Source organism: Salmo trutta, chromosome 2, assembly GCF_901001165.1.
Source record: "Salmo trutta chromosome 2, fSalTru1.1, whole genome shotgun sequence".
Classification (NCBI taxonomy): Eukaryota; Metazoa; Chordata; class Actinopteri; order Salmoniformes; family Salmonidae; genus Salmo; species Salmo trutta.
Genome location: NC_042958.1, coordinates 19,755,104 through 19,772,555, shown reverse-complemented (window position 1 = coordinate 19,772,555; position 17,452 = coordinate 19,755,104). Strand labels below are relative to the sequence as shown.

Genomic DNA, 17,452 nt, shown 5'->3' with positions numbered 1-17,452 from the left:
AGCATCCCTTCCATTTCTATTCTATCCTAACAACAGCATCATTTTCCACAGTCGTGACGTCTACCATTGCTGTGAGACTTTGTTGTCCCCCACGATGAAACCGGGTGCCTTTGTACGATAGTCACACGCGATATCTCAGGCAGCACTTGGCCGATGTTGACGAAACTTCGGTGAATGATGTGTCTTGCCATAAACATCCTGCAGTTACAAAATAACACTGATTGGCCCAAGACCAGAGCTAAAGTAATTCACTTAAATTTGCGAAACTGAAATGTGTTAGTCACACGCGATATCTCAATTGGCCCAAGCGGGGGCGCTGCATCATTCGTGAGAGGCGACATGTTTACTGTTGCCTTTTTCAAATGTGGGCGTCTCGAGAGCTGTGCATTCATTGTTGACAGACGTGCGGAAGAACCAAGGGCGTAACTCGCTTTCGCACGTATCCTATCATGCTCCAATGGCGTTTAGAGAAGGGAGGGCTTTTTTCCCTGTACTCTGATTAAATCAGTCCTGTTTCAATTGTTAAGAGATACAATACCGCACATCGGGAATAATGGAAATCTTTGATTCTTTGGACGAATAGACTCACCTCTGGATATACCTGCGACATTTAGCGGCATTATTCAAGAAGAAGCCGGAGCGCGTAATTACTAACGTATTACTTGTGTGCTGTGGTACAATGTTCATATAGGCTCCATCTATACCGGGGCGCATCAGATTTTAACTGCGCTGAGATGCCTACACTGAATATTGTCAAGGAGGGCGTAAATTGTTTGCATGAACGGTTCTTCGTTTTGTTTTTGATGGCAGACCTAACGCAATACGCACTGTAATACCCGTAATGGAAACATTTTCATGTGAAGAGCCTTGCGCACTGCAGTAAAGGCAGGGCTGCGTTATCGTATTTTGGATTGCGAATCGGATTGTGATATCGAATCTGTTGGCTGGGGTATTACCTAATCATTTAGCATTGGATTCGGTCGGTATCAATTCCCACCGGAGATATTCAATACGCTGTACGGGTTCGCCTATTGTAAATGTAAGAAGCTTTCGCCCAGTGGTGAGAGCCACTCACTCCTAGGTTACAGATGAGAGGGAAACAATACCATCAACAACTGAAGTTGACAGCGCCTTGGGAGAAGGATGCTGGCTACGGGAGAAAGCTCAAAACGTACAGGAACCATACCAAGATAATAGCCCAGCCCGGCATCGTGATGAAGGTGCTACGCAGAAAGCGGATTGTGTTGTTTATAGCCTATTTCTTGCTGCTGGTGCTGACCATGCTGAACTTGGCCAACTATAAATGGACTAAAGAGCCCCAGCAGTGCAATCACCAGATGAGGAGCACTACCTATCATGGCAGATCAGACATCCGGTTCCTCTACAGACCCTCTCTGGCCAAGAAAAGACAGTTGGTCTACGTTCTGACCACATGGAGGTCCGGGTCCTCCTTTTTCGGGGAGCTGTTTAACCAAAATCCTGAAGTGTTCTTCCTGTATGAACCCATGTGGCACATCTGGCAGAAGCTGTACCCTGGAGACGCAGTGTCTTTGCAGGGGGCAGCCAGGGACATGCTCAGCTCCTTATACCGCTGTGATCTCTCTGTGTTCCAGCTGTACAACAGCCCAGGGGGAAAGAACTTTACTTCCCTAGGACTCTTTGGGGCCACCCTGAATAAGGTGGTGTGCTCCTACCCCCTCTGCTCTGCCTACAGGAAAGAGGTGGTGGGGATGGTGGACGACAAGGTGTGTAAAAAGTGCCCACCTCAAAGCCTTAGACTACTGGAGGAGGAGTGCCTCAAATACAGCACTATCGTTATTAAAGGGGTGCGTATCCTGGACGTTAATGTTCTAGCCCCCCTCATGGAGGACCCGTCGCTGGACGTGAAGGTAGTCCACCTGGTCAGGGACCCCCGGGCCGTGGCCAACTCCAGGATCAAGTCCCGACATGGGCTGATCCGGGAGAACCTGCAGGTGGTCCGGAGCAGGGACCCCAAGCTCCGCAGGATCCCCTTTGTAGACCCCAACCACAAAGCCAACAAGAAGGACGGCTCGGACTACCACTCCATCGGAGCCATGGAGGTGATCTGTGACCGCACCTCCCGGACCCTGAGGACTGCCTTAAACCCTCCCAGCTGGCTCAAAGGGAAGTACATGGCCGTGCGCTATGAGGACCTGGTGGAGAACCCTGTGAAGATCTTGAGGAACATCTACCGCTTCGCCAACCTCACCACCAACCATGACATTGAATCGTTTGCTCTGAATATGACAGGTGGGTCTAGTTCGTCCTCCAAGCCGTTCATAGTGTCCTCCAGGAACGCCACTCAGGCTGCCAGCGCATGGAGAACAGTGCTCAGCATCCAGCAGATCAAACAGGTGGAGGACTACTGTCATCACTCCATGGCTGTCCTGGGCTACGACAGAGTCAGGACGGCCGGGGAGGCCAAGGACCTCACTAAGTCTTTACTGACGGTCTCCAAACTGTGACAGAAAAACATGTATTTTTCCTTTCCACCAAAGACAGTGAATTCAATGTAATTTTGCATCTAGTGCCATTCCGTTAATCGTGGAATTAAAAAGCTTTACTTTGAATCAGTGTTTTTGAGGAATTCCACTTCTTGGCCACATTGGAATGTATCTTAGTTTTATTTTTCAGTTGAATTGCAGACAGTTATATTTGACAGGACCATTACTTTTGTATCTGGAAAACTGGATGTTTTTGACAGTCTGAAGGCATATGAACAATGACTTGAATATTGAACCGCAACTATGGAAACAAACAAACACTGTATGATTCATGTATCTTGTTATGAAAACACTTCAAAGTGGATGTTTTGGGAGTTATTTTGAATGTTGAAAACCTGAGAAAATATTTGGTTTTCCACCATCCATAATGTTTGTAAAAGTGAAGAACCAGTGAATGAAAAAAAGCATTAATTCATTTAAAAAGCTAATTGTTTGAGCAGGTTATGTTACGTTGTGAGTCATGGATGGACTCAGAGACAATCATTAAACTGGTCTGTTATAACTATAATGTTACTCTGAGGAAGCATCTTTAACTTTCAGGCTTATTAGTTATTTATTTGTTAATTAGTTATTTATTATATGTTATTACAGTGGGACATCCCCAGACGACAACAGATGGTAGGACAGTAATAGATTGCGGTCATACGCACACCCTTAAAAACATACACCACCGTTCAAAAGTTTGGGGTCACTTAGAAATGTCCTTATTTTTTAAAGAAAAGCAATTTTTTTATCCATTAAATTAACATCAAATTGATCAGAAATACAGTGTAGACATTGTTGATGTCTACACTGACACCTCACGAGTCCTCAACTGGCAGCTTCATTAAATAGTACCCGCAAAACACCAGTCTCAACGTCAACAGTGAAGAGGTGACTCCGGGATGCTGGCCTTCTAGGAAGAGTTGCAAAGAAAAAGCCATATCTCAGACTGGCCAATAAAAATAAAAGATTAAGATGGGCAAAAGAACACAGACACTGGACAGAGGAACTCTGCCTAGAAGGCCAGCATCCCAGAGTCGCCTCTTCACTGTTGACATTGAGACTGGTGTTTTGCGGGTACTATTTAATTAAGCTGCCAGTTGAGGACTTGTGAGGCATCTGTTTCTCAAACTAGACACTCTAATGTACTTGTCCTCTTTCTCAGTTGTGCACCGGGGCCTCCCACTCCTCTTTCTATTCTGGTTAGAGCCAGTTTGCGCTGTTCTTTGAAGGGAGTAGTACACAGCGTTGTATGATATGTTCAGTTTCTTGGCAATTACTTGCATGGAATAGCCTTCATTTCACAGAACAAGAATAGACTGACGAGTTTCAGAAGAAAGTTCTTTGTTTCTGGCCATTTTGAGCCTGTAATTGAACCCACAAATGCTGACAATCCAGATACTCAACTAGTCTAAAGAAGGCCAGTTATATTGCTTCTTCAATCATGACAACAGTTTTCAGCTGTGCTAACATAATTGCAAAGGGTTTTCTAATGATCAATTAGCCTTTTAAAGTGATAAACTTGGATTAGCTAACGCAACGTGCCATTGGAACACAGGAGTGATGGTTGCTGATAATGGGCCTCTGTACGCCTATGTAGATATTCCATTAAAAATCAGCCGTTTCCAACTACAATAGTAATTTACAACATTAACAATGTCAACACTGTAGTTCTGATAAATGTTATGTTATTTTAAAGGACAAAAAATGTGCTTTTCTTTGAAAAACAAGGTCATTTCTAAGTGACCCCAAACTTTTGAACGGTAGTGTAGGTGCTGGGCTAATGAATACTAGTATAGAACAAGAAGGCCCACACACTGTTAAAGCTCCCAATTCACCGCTTTATTGACAACGCTTCAATCCCGAAACAGATCTTCGTCAGGTCAAACACACTGAGTGTTCACATCCCAAAATATACACATTTCAGCTCACATGACCACAGTAATAGTCGACCATGATGACAAAGCAGCTGTGGAAGTCCCAGGAACTAAGGCTTTCTCATTTTACATGTTTACAGGTGCTAGCTCTCTGGATGCAAACAGATGATTTGTCCAAACTGCTTTTAAAAAAAAAAAGTATTACAGAAAAGGTTGAAGCAGAGTAACTTTTTCACCTTTATTGAACCAAACCAATACATATGAAAACATAACACAAGTTATAGCTCATTAACACGGTAGTTTACCATCAATGATGCTACAATTAAATCTGACAAATATAATACAAATATATAAAACAAATGAAGTGCCGCTGGCCTAGACACACTGGTCATTGGTATATAATACGCTCATCTTATTATCCTATTACTCTGAGAGATAGTACAGTGTCTTTGTCATTTCCTTAGCCTGGCTAGTCCAAGGTAGCCTGGGTACCTGTCTGCTTATGTGCCCTTGTCAACTCCTTATGGAATTGTCATGCTAAACATGTTCTCATGCCAAACATGCTTCACTTGACAATGACAACAATAGAGATGGCAAGAGCACAGATATATCTGGAACCAGGCTAGTCCAATGCAGTTTCTACAATTAGAACGTGCAGATATAACATAATACAAACGAGTAAAGGAAAGGGAGGATGAGGAAGGTATGAGTAGACAATGGCTTTTTACACATTCTGTATGGCTTATTGTTGGTTAAACACTAGACAGTGTCTCTCATTGTAGTACATGGACTGGGTTAAAGTTTAGAACAATGTGTTAACATTGAGGACACATGTGAATCATCTTGTTTCAGAGCACAAAGACATACTGTCCTACCGGGGTTGCATCACAACAATAGTCCTCAGCTGCCATTCTGCACATTGTGTGCGTCCCAAATGGCTCCCTATTCCCTAGTTAGTTAGCTACTTTTGACCATGGCCCGAGGGAATAGGGTGACATTTCAGACACAGCTTCAGTCTACAGGGAGTCATCTTGTTGTTGAGGTCTTTCCATCGAGTATGTAGAAAATACATGTATTTTATAGGATATTGGAATGCAACAGTGATCCATAGATTTTAAAAAAAAGACATCCATGCAGTAACCTTTGACAAGCATTTAAAAGCCAAGGACAGTGTTCTTATGAATATGAGAAAAACAATCTGTAGCCTCACAGAGAGAGAGAACTAACCTTCTTCATATTGAATTTGTCCACTCCACCTTGTTCAAGGGGAACAGGACACAGAGATTTATGCCATACTTAACATGGGGCCAGACACAGTGGTGAATATTAATATACAGATAATTTCATTTTCTGGGTTGAATTTATGGGATTCAGTTTAAAACCTTGGAGCGTTAATAGTCTCCTTCACAAACGCAGCTAATGGACTAAAGCATTCGGGACTATTCTGACGCAACATTACATGATAAGTAAGAGGAGAGAGGGCTGATAAATTCAATGGAATACATTTGAATGAGCAAAAAGTCTGGGAGAAATGTGCAATAATTGTATGAGGGGGTGCTCGGTACAAAAATATAATTTTTTGCTAATAACAAAATAGGAGAGTCCATAAAGAGAGAGTCGTTAAAAAGAGCAAGAAACCCCAGTGCCATATGTTTTCTTTTCATGACCCTGCCCTGTAAGTGTGTATGTGTGTGCGTCTCTCTCTCTCTCTCTCTCTCTCTCTCTCTCTCTCTCTCTCTCTCTCTCTCTCTCTCTCTCTCTCTCTCTCTCTCTAAACCCAGAGGCGCAACATCACGAGGCTTCCGGGAATGCTTGCGAAACAGACCAGGCCAGGGTTTGAAGATAGACAAGTTAATGAGAGAAATAAAAAATGTTCTCGAAATCTAAAAGTACAACTTAGATTCGAGCCAATGTCTTAAGTAGTTGAATATGTTATTACTCCAACCTTGTGAAAGTGGCAAACTGATACATTTTCATCAAAAACAACTTTATATGGAAGGAGTGCCTTGGATTTGACGGCCTGCACATACACAGTTCGGTGTGAGACGACCGCTAGACCAGAGGAAGTGTTTCTACACATGAGCTTTGCTTGCCAACGTCGCCATGACATCGCCTACACGTGTGATCGGTGATTTCTATTGGAGAAGCAGTTTAAGCCTATCGTCATACTGTACTGTCTTTGCCATTATCACACGTCCGTCTGGGATAGGATGGAGTTCACGTCCTGGCTGGTAAGAGGTCAGAGATCAGTTCCCGGGCTGGTGTTGGGGGTCCAGACTAAGTATCACCCCCTAGGGATCCCTGGTCCTCCTGCGCCTGGTAACTCAGCCTCACTGAGGTGGAGGTGCAGCCTGCCTCTGTCTACATCCCAAATGGCACCTTATTCACTATATAGCTCTGGAAAATGATCTGTTTCTCTGGTTTTACTATTTATAGGTATGTTTTTGGGTAAAATGAACATTTTAGTTTTATTCTATAAACTACTGACAACATTTCTCCCAAATTCCAAGCGTTTATTTGCCGAAAATGACAACTGGTCAAAATAACTAAAAAGATGCGGTGTTGTCAGACCTCGAATAATGCAAAGAAAATAAGTTCATATTCATTTTTAAACAACACAATGCTAATGTTTTAACTTAGGAAGAGTTCAGAAATCAATATTTGGTGGAATAACCCTGATTTCCAATCACAGCTTTCATGCGTCTTGGCATGCTCTCAACCAGTCTTTCACATTGATGTTGGGTGACTTTATGCCACTCCTGGTGCAAAAATTCAAGCAGCTCGGTTTTTCCAGCAAGACAATGATCCACGCCACACAACCATGTCAATCAAGGTGTGGATGGAGGACCACTGAATCAAAACCTTGTCATGGCCAGCCCAATCTCCAGACCTGAACCCCATTGAAAACCTCTGGAATGTGATCAAGAGGAAGATGGATGTTACGGCCGTTGTAGAGAGGGGACCAAAGCGCAGCGTGGTAAGTGTTCATTATCTTTATTTAACAATGAAAACACTAGAACAAAGAAAACAAACCGAATAGCCAAACAGTTCCGTCAGGTAACGAAAGACAAAATAGAAAATAACTACCCACAAAACACAGGTGGGAAAAGGCTGCCTAAGTATGATTCCTAATCAGAGACAACGATCGACAGCTGCCTCTGATTAGGAACCATACTCGGCCCAACACAAAGAAATACAAAACATAGAATGCCCACCCCACACCCTGACCTAACAAAATAGAGAAATAAACCGTCTCTTTCAGGTCAGGGCGTGACAATGGATGGTCACACGCTATCAAACAAAGCCGAGCTGCTTGAATTCTTTGCATTATTCGAGGTCTGACAACACTGCATATTTTCTGTTATTTTGACTTGTTGTCGTTTTCTGCAAATAAATGCTCTAAATTACATTTTTATTTGGAATTTGGGAGAAATGTTGTCAGCAGTTTATAGAATAAAACAAAAATGTTAATTCTACCCAAACACATACCTATAAATAGTAAAACCAGAGAAACTGATCATTTTGCAGTGGTCTCAATTTTTTCCAGAGCTGTATAGTGCACTACTTTTGACTAGAGCTTTATAGACCCTGGTCAAAAGTAGTTGACTATATGGGGAATAGGGTGGCATTTGGGATGCACCCTATGTCTCTGTATTCGGTAATTGTCCCTGGTTCTGTAAGGGAGACTTTCATGCTGTGTTACCTAGCATTAATAGTGATCTCACTGTGCCAATCTATGATTGTCCCTATCATGCGATAATTGTGTTATGACATTGAACTACACTACATGGCCAAAAGTATGTGGACATGTGCTCATCAAACATCTCATTCCAAAATCATGGGCATTAATATGGATTTGGTTCCCATCTTTGCTGCTATAACAGCCTCACTCTTCTGGGAAGGCTTTCCAATTTATGTTGGAACATTGCTGTGGGGACTTGCTTCTATTCAGCCACAAGAGCATTAGTGAGGTTGAGCACTGATGTTGGGCGATTAGGCCTGGCTCGCAGTCAGAGTTCCAATTCATCCCAAAGGTTTTCGATGGGGTTGAGGTCAGGGCTCTGTGCAGGCCAGTCATGTTCTTCAACACCGATCTCGACAAACCATTTCTGTATGGACCTCGCTTTGTGCATGGAGACATTGTCATGCTGAAACAGGAAAGGTCCTTCCCCAAACTGTTGTCACAAAGTTGGAAGCACAGTATCGTCTCGAATGTCATTGAATGCAGTAGCGCTAAGATTTCACTTCACTGGAACTAATGGGCCTAAGGGGCCTAACTATGAAAAACAGCCTCAGACCATTATTCCTCGTCCACCAAACTTTACAGTTGGCACTATGCATTTGGGCAGGTAGCGTTCGTCGGACTACCAAATGGTGAAGCGTGATTCATCACTCCAGAGAACGCGTTCCACTGCTCAAGAGTCCAATGGCGGCGAGCTTTACCCCACTCTAGCCAATGCTTGGAATTGCTCATGGTGATCTTAGTTTGTGTGCTGCTCCTCGACCATGGAAACCCATTTCATGAAGCTTCCGATGAACAGTTCTTGTGCTGACGTTGCTTCAAGAGGCAGTTTGGAACTCTGTAGTGAGTGTTGCAACCGAGGACAGACGATGTCCACATACTCTTGGCCATGTAATGTATATTCCTATATTAATATAGTAGTGTATTCCTATGGGTAGTTGAAGCAACAGTCTTGCAGTGCACTAATAGATAAGCACTGTATTTATTTGAGTGCATAGCGATGGGGAGTCCTACCTGGTTAGAATGGGGGCTGCATGGTGAGTGTTACTGTATGCCTGGCCACAAGCCCACACCACAGGGGCACAGTGTGTGTGTGTGTGTGTGTGTGTGTGCCCACACCACAGGGGCACAGTGTGTGTGTGTGTGTGTGCCCACACCACAGGGGCACAGTGTGTGTGTGTGTGTGTGTGTGTGTGTGTGCCCACACCACAGGGGCACAGTGTGTGTGTGTGTGTGCCCACACCTAACACAAGGGCAGGGAGCTGGTCAGTGGGGGGCTGGAGTGGGTTATAGCAGGCTTAACATATCTGTAACCTTATAGACGGAGTGTGTGTGTTGGTGTCTTGGGAGAATTCCTGTAGGAGACTAGATATTTATGTTAACCAATCACCAGTTTAGCTCAAGTGCACCAGCTCTTGACTTTGATGAATATTCCACGTGCAGAATTAGCATGCAGAGGGGAAGGCAGATAGCCTAGTCCAGGATGTGTATCTTATAGCTGCAGACAGAGGGTATCAGAAGCAGCTTCTGCTTGATAGGGTTTTAGCTAGTGGTTCATCCCATGTGCAGGAATACAACACCTCCTGCCGTGCTACGTTGAATCTCCTCTGTGTCATAATGATACCGACGATGTGATGGGTTTCAACCTCTGATTCAGCCACTTTTGATTCATATTGAAGTTATGTGTGTGTGTGTGTGTGTGTGTGTATACTTTAGTTGTATAGGGACCTTACTCTAGGTTGTCTAAATGTACAGGTTACTGCGTTTTAATAGATGATTAAAGTCTTATTGTCACGTTCTGACCATAGAAGCTTTTATTTTCTATGGTAGAGTAGGTCAGGGCGTGACGGGGTTGTGTCTAGTTTAGATTTTCTATGTTGTAATGTTCTTGTTTCTGTATTTCTATGTTGTTGTTTTTTGGGATGATCTCCAATTAGAGGCAGCTGGTCATCGTTGTCTCTAATTTGAGATCATACTTAAGTAGTTGTTTTTCCCACCTGGGTTTGTGGGAGATTGTATTTTGAGTAAGTGTATGTTGCACCTCTTCGTCACGGTTTGTTGTTTTGTTTATGAGTGTGTTTGTATGCCGGGAATAGTTTCACAGTTTAAATCAAATGTGGAACGGTACACACGCTGTGCTTTGGTCCCATTCTTCAGACAGCCGTGACAGAATCTCCCACCACCAAAGGACCAAGCAGCGTGGTCAGGACAAATGGACATGGGAGGAAATCCTGGATGGGAAAGGACCCTGGAGGCAGGCCGGGGAGTATCGCCGTTCGAAGCAGCGAGAGCACGGCAACGACGGAAGCACGAGAGGCAGCCCCAATAATGTTTTTTGGGGGGGGCACACGGGTTGGTCGGCGAAGCCGAGGGGTGAGTCTAAGAGCGAAGAGGAATATTGGGAGAGACTGAGCGAGGAGTACTGTGAGATAGTGGAGGGGGGTGATGAGAGAGAGAGAGCTGTTGGTTTGGCGTAGTATGTACGGCATTTTCCCTGAGGAGCATGTTAGCCATCAGATGCCACCTGAGTCAGCCTCCCTTTCTCATCCCAAGAAGTGTGTTAAAGTTCCGGTACAAATGAGGCCGGCTACACGCACCATGTCTCCAGTGCGCATTCACAGCCCAGTACGTCCTGTGCCAACTCTCCGTACTCACCGTGGGGAGCGTGACCCATCAGGCACCATGTTTTGCAGTGATATGCACGGTATCTCCAGTGCGCATTCACAGCCCAGTGCGTCCTGTGCCAGCGCCCCGCACTTGCCGGGCTAAAGTGAGCATCCAGCCAGGACAGATTGTACCAGCCCTACGCTCCAGACCTCCTGTGCGCCTCCACAGCCCAGTACGCCCTGTTCCTGCTCTTCACACTCGCCCTGAAGTGCATGTCACCAGTCTGGGGCCACCTGTCCTGGCTCCACGCACTAGGCCTTCAGTGAGTCTCTCCAGTCCGGTGTGTCCTTTTCCTGCTCCCCGCACTCGCCCTGAGGTGCGTGTTACCAGTCTGGCACCACCTGTGCCAGCCCCACGCATCAGGCCTCCAGTGCGCCTGCCCAGTCCGGTGTGTCCTGTTCCTGCTCCACGCACTCGCCCTGAGGTGCGTGTTACCAGTCTGGCGCCACTTATACCAGCCCCACACATCAGGCCTCCAGTGCACATTCCCATTCCAGAGCTTCCGGCGACAGTTCCCAGTCCAGAGCTTCCGGCGACAGTTCCCAGTCCAGAGCTTCCGGCGACAGTTCCCAGTCCAGAGCTTCTGGCGACAGTTCCCAGTCCGGAGCCTCCTGAGACGGCCCCGCAGTCCGGAGCCTCCTGAGACGGCCCCGCAGTCCGGAGCCTCCAGCGACGGCCCGGCAGTCCGGAGTCTCCTGAGACTCCAGGCAGTCCGCAGTCCGGAGCCTCCAGCGACAGCCCCGCAGTCCGGAGCCTCCAGCGATGGCCCTGCAGTCCGGAGCCTCCAGCGATGGCTCCGGAGCCTCCAGCGATGGCCTCGCAGTCCAAAGCCTCCAGCGGCGGTCTGCAGTCCTGAGCCTCTGGCGATGAACCACGGTCCGGTTCCTCCTCCGACGATCCACGGTCCGGTGACACAAAAGCGGAGGGGTCAGCGGGAGAAGCGGGGACTACGCCCCGAACCGGAGCCACCTCCTATGATGCTGGATTCACAGGAGGAGAGGGTTCATCGTCCTGCACCCGAGCCGCCTCCTATGCTGGTGGATAAGCAGGATGACAGGGTTCTTCGTCCTGCACCAGAGCTGCCACCAACATTAGACACGCACCCTAACCCTCCCTTTTTTTGTTACATTTTTTTGTTAGATGTTTTGCGTTCGGTGTCCGCACCTTTGGGGGGGGTACTGTCACGTCCTGACCATAGAAGGTTTTATTTTCTATGAGAGGTCAGGGCATGACGGGGTTGCGTCTAGTTTAGATTTTCTATGTTGTCATGTTCTTGTCTCTGTATTTCTATGTTTTTTTGGGGGGGATGATCTCCAATTAGAGGCAGCTGGTCATCCTTGTCTCTAATTGGAGATCATACTTAAGTAGTTGTTTTTCCCACCTGTGTTTGTGGGAGATTGTATTTTGAGTAAGTGTATGTTGCACCTCTTCGTCATGTTTTGTTTATGAGTGTGTTTGTATGTTGGGCATAGTTTCAGTTTAAATAAAATGTGGAACGACACACACGCTGCGCTTTGGTCCCATTCTTCAGACAGCCGTGACACTTAGGGGTCTTTTAATTGGCTAAGCAGCTCAATCATTAAGACAGAAACAAAGTGGAGGCTGCCAGGACCTGCTGTATCCTGATGCAAAATTATACTGCCAATCAAAGTTACTGGTGCAAAACAAAGTATCATATTACTATAATTTTCAACATAACTATTTGCTTTTCAGAGACGATCTGAGCTTCCTGCTTCTGTTGGAAGAGGAGCACTGTAAAGTTTATTGATGAGAGAAAGAAAACACAATCTCTCTCTTTCTCTCTACCCCCGACTGTGCAGCGCTGACTAGCAGAAACAATCACTTAGACTATTGCTCCTGTCTTAAAACCAACTAGAAGACATCACCATGCAATACTTCCACTGTTAGAGAAGGATACAAATATAATGTTATTGGCCCAATAGTCCTGTTCCTTATAAGGCCTTGGTGTGAGGCCTGCAGTGTCAATATTCTCCAGGATTTTTTCTTATGACTCCTTCTATGAAGAATGTCCGTGACATAATGGTTTGCAATTATTCTAGAATGTGTAAAGTCAGTCAGTCAGTCAGACGAGGCTTTAGGCATTGTGCTATTCTGGTTCCCTGCCTCTCTCAATACATAACTTATTAAACATTCCAGAACCCTTGTCTGGTGGTTATATCAGGAATAAAAGGTTTACATCCAACACCCACTGAGAAATTTGGTACAAATGAAGACTGGTGTGTAGCTAGGTGCTGGGAGGAGAGCTGTTAGTGAGAGAAGCTAAGAGCAGAGATGCAACCGGCTGAAAAACATGCAAGCAATTTGGTGAAAACCTACAGAGACGGGTGTTATTGAGAGTCAAATCGGTTTCTTTCGTTGTTCAGCTCCTCTCCCACCATTTCTGAACACAGACTGCTCATTACAGCAAAGTTGAAAAAGAATCATAATTCACTCACAATCAAATCAGATTTTAGGTCCAGGAGAAGAGTTTTTAGAGAAATGACTGCTTTAAAAAAACTGCTTTATTCCATTTTAACTGAGAGGGCCAAGGATAAAGCAGACAAAGAGGAACACTGCTTCCACCTATAATATCAGGTTGGGCCAAACGCTGTGTTTGTGTCTGTGGATCCCATAATGAACATGTGTGGTTATGGGGAGCAGTGGAGGTAGAGAAGAACACACTCTCTGGCCTTCTAACCTGCTGTGACCAGTACTGCCTACAGAATCAATACGAAAACAAGGAGCAGATAAATATATCTAATGCAGTTTGCTTTCTTTTGTGCCGTTTTATGCATTCTTTACGCGTTATCAGCAAGGAGGAGGAATCACGGGCACCATTCTGAGAGCTAACAGGATTTATTTATAACTGGCTGTAACAAGGGAGAGCGAGGACAGAGGGGAAGAGGGAGGGGGGAGAGAGGGGAACGGGGAGGGGGGAGTGGAGAGACAGGAGAAAGGAGAAAATTCCAGCTATTATTATGAGCCATCCTCCCCTCGGCAGCCTCCTGTGGTGGGGAGACAGAGAGAGGTCAACCAGACAAGAAAAGGTCAACCAGTGAAGAACAAACACCATTGTAAATACAACCCATATTTATGCTTATTTATTTTCACTTTTGTACTTGAAATATTTGCACATCATTACAAATGTCATATTATGTATATATACAGTGTTGTAATGTCTTTATTATTTTGGAACTTCTGTGAGTGTAATGTTTACTGTTCATTTTTATTGTTTATTTCACATTTGTATATTATCTACTTCACTTGCTTTGGCAATGTTAGCATATGTTTCCCATGCCAATAAAGCTCCTTGAATTGAATTGAGAGGAGAAGAGGGGGACATTGAGAGGCAGAGGAGGGGTGTGTGAGTAGGGGTTTGGGGTAAAATGGTTTATAATGACCTGCTAGCGGCCATACTAGGTTGCCTAGGCCTTCTTGTCACAGGGGTGGTCCTTCTGTTCCATACAGGCACCACAGCAGACGGCTATATATAGAATGAGTTTCAAAAGTATTGGGACAGTGACAATTTTGTTGTTTTGGCTCTGTACTCCAGCACTTTGATTTGAAATGATAAAATTACTATGAGATTAAAGTGCAGACTGTCAGCTTTAATTTGAGGGGATTTTCATCCGTATCGGGTGAACCGTTTAGAAATGACATCACTTTTTGTACATAGTTCCCATATTTTAGGGGACCAAAAGCATGGGGACAAATTCAGTTATGTATATTACAGTTTTTCTCAATTGTTTACACACAAATACTGGTACTTGAGACACAATGACCACAACATGTAACTCATGCACCAACCCCCTGAACCAATTCTGCTAAACTACAAGCACAATTCCTGCTTTACACTCAAATTGCAGTTCTAAAAACACACTTTTTTCAAAACACTACACACAATTCTTTGCATTTGGCACAATTTTCATGCAGAAATTCTCTTGTTTTCACAATGAACACACTACCATTCAAATATGCACACTGACTCATCACATGGGCAAACACCCGTCACACAGTTTTACAATTAGCAATCAGAGCTTTAGCATAAAAGGGCAACAGGTGAGCTCTTCTGTTTTGGAGCAGTGGATGCCAACATTGGAAACAGAGGCAGAGCCAGAAGAGTGAGAGTAAGAGGAGGAGGACGGGGAGGACAAGGACGAGGACGAGGAAGGCCAAGGACCGTAATCTCTGATGAGATCCGAGCCACTTTGGTTGATCATGTGGTCAACCATGGTCTAACAATGAGGGAGGCTGGGCAAAGAGTACAGACAAATTTGAGCAGGTACACTGTAGCATCCATCATCCGGACATTCCGAAATGAGAATAGGTAAGAAATCTACTCTCACTAGAAATTGCAGTACTGCATATCAGTACAGTACTCAATGAGTACAGTAGTACAGTATTGCCTGTGGACTGTTCTGTAGGACTGTAAAAATAAAGTATGTTTCAAGTATTTGGGAAATGTATCCCTACTTTGTATTTACAGTATTTTACTATTTGTTTGGCAGAACTGAAAGATTACCAACACAAGGTGGTCGGGAACGTGTTCTGTCTCCTGAACAGGAAACTGAAATCATGAACATGGTCCTAGAAAATAACGCCATAACATTACGGCAAATACAAAGAAAAATAATAGAAAACAATGAGATATTTCAAAATATTGATAGGGTAAGCTTATCAACACTGGACCGTGTCTTGCGCAGAAATAATTTCAGGATGAAGCAGGTCTACAGGGTGCCATTTGAACGCAATTCAGAAAGAGTCAAAGAATTGCGATATAACTATGTGCAAGTGAGTCCTATACAATCCCACAATTCATGCATACTCTCAACACTGTATAAATTATACATATTTCAGTATTGTAATCATAATGATTGTGCTTCACAATAGTGACCACTCCATGTCTATTTCTGATATTGTCATGTGTGTTTCAGAGAGTCCTTGAACTAGAGGGGGCTGCAGTGGAGCACCAGTTCATCTTCATTGATGAGGTTGGATTCAACCTCACAAAAAGACGCAAGAGGGGAAGGAATATCATCGGCCAGCGTGCCATTGTTCAAGTCCCTGGCCAGCGCGGAGGGAACAACACAATGTGTGCAGCGATTACCCACCACGGCGTCATCCATCACCATGCTACCCTTGGCCCCTACAACACCGCCCATCTGATCACATTCCTGGACACCCTACACAACACACTCATTCCACCAGATCAGGTAGATGGCCCAGAGCAGCTCAGGTACGTTGTCATTTGGGACAACGTAAGTTTCCACAGGGCTGCTCTGGTTCGTAACTGGTTCACTGCCCACCCACGCTTTTTAGTTCTTTATCTCCCTCCATATTCTCCATTCCTCAATCCTATTGAGGAATTTTTTTCTGCCTGGAGATGGAAAGTGTATGACCGAAATCCACAAACGCGTGTACCTCTTCTCCAAGCTATGGAAGACGCATGTGGAGATATAGCAGCTGATGCTTTTCATGGCTGGAATCGCCATGCTAGGCGATATTTCCCCCGCTGCTTGGCCAGGGAAAACATTGCTTGGGATGTGGATGAGGTGCTGTGGCCAGACCGCAACAGAACAGAGGATGCAGCATAGTTTTTTCATTTTTTCATTTTTTATTTTTTTACTGTAACTGTATACATTAAATTCTTCTGTTTTGTATGTAGACCACTGTATGTGCAACTTTGTGTTGGTTGGGAATGGGATGTACACTGTGTACATTGTTTTTGTGGGAAAAATTAAATATATTTGTTACCGTGTATTTGTGTGTTCTGAGTATAAAAACAATATTCTCAAATATTTTACAACACACTTATGTATGTACTGTCTGTAGTAATGGCAACACTGAAACAAAAAAAGGCCTAAGTCATTATGATGAATGGAGAAGAAGTGTTTTCCATTCATCATAGTGTTTTACATTGAGCGCATCAGTGTTCAACTGGTTCTTATAAATGTCTATTCATATGACGGTTTGTGTGTGTCATTTGAAAAGAAAATACCATTTTGATAAGAAATGACATTGTTTTGAATGTGAAGTTTCATTTTTCTGGAGAATTGAGGGGTTTTGCCCATTGTGTGTGTGTTTTTTGATTTGTGTGTAGAGTTCTGAGAATATGAGGCATGCTTTCAGAAAATGTGTGTAAACAATCGAGAAAAACTGTAAAGTAGTAAAACGTTAAGTATTTGGTCCCATATTCACAGCATGCAGTAACTACATCAAGCTTGTGACTCTACACATTTGTTGGATGCATTTGCTGTTTGTTTTGGTTGTGTTTCAGATTTATTTTGTGCCCAATAGAAATGAATGGTAAATAATGTATTGTGTCATTTTGGAGTCACTTTTATTGTAAATCAGAATGTTTCTAGACACTTCTACATTAATGTGGATGCTATCATGATTACGGATAGTCCTGAATGAAGTGTGAATAATGATGAGTGAGAAAGTTACGGACACACAAATATCATGCACCCCCAAAATGCTAACCTCCCCTGTTATTGTAATGGTGAGAAGTTAGCATGTCTTGGGGCTATGATATTTGTGCATCTGTAACTTTCTCACTCATCATTATTCATGATTCATTCAGGATTATCCTTAATCATGTGTCTAGAAACCTATTCTATTCTTATTTACAATAAAAGTCACTATCCTAAAACGTTTGG

The 17,452-nt window shown here is 44.1% G+C and overlaps 1 protein-coding gene across 1 annotated transcript; it reads left to right on the top strand.

The window, feature by feature from the left end:
• The first annotated feature begins 481 nt into the window (after window positions 1-481).
• On the top strand, window positions 482-3,033 carry LOC115152846 (carbohydrate sulfotransferase 2-like). The gene has a single exon (XM_029697724.1). It carries the CDS (start codon window positions 1,089-1,091, stop codon window positions 2,484-2,486), a length of 1,398 nt encoding a protein of 465 aa, XP_029553584.1. The 5' UTR covers window positions 482-1,088; the 3' UTR covers window positions 2,487-3,033.
• The last annotated feature ends 14,419 nt before the right edge of the window (window positions 3,034-17,452 follow it).

What these genes read in the sequence shown, in the direction of transcription:
- LOC115152846 (XM_029697724.1), top strand. Translation starts at nt 1,089, where the DNA reads ATGAGAGGGAAACAATACCATCAACAACTGAAGTTGACAGCGCCTTGG.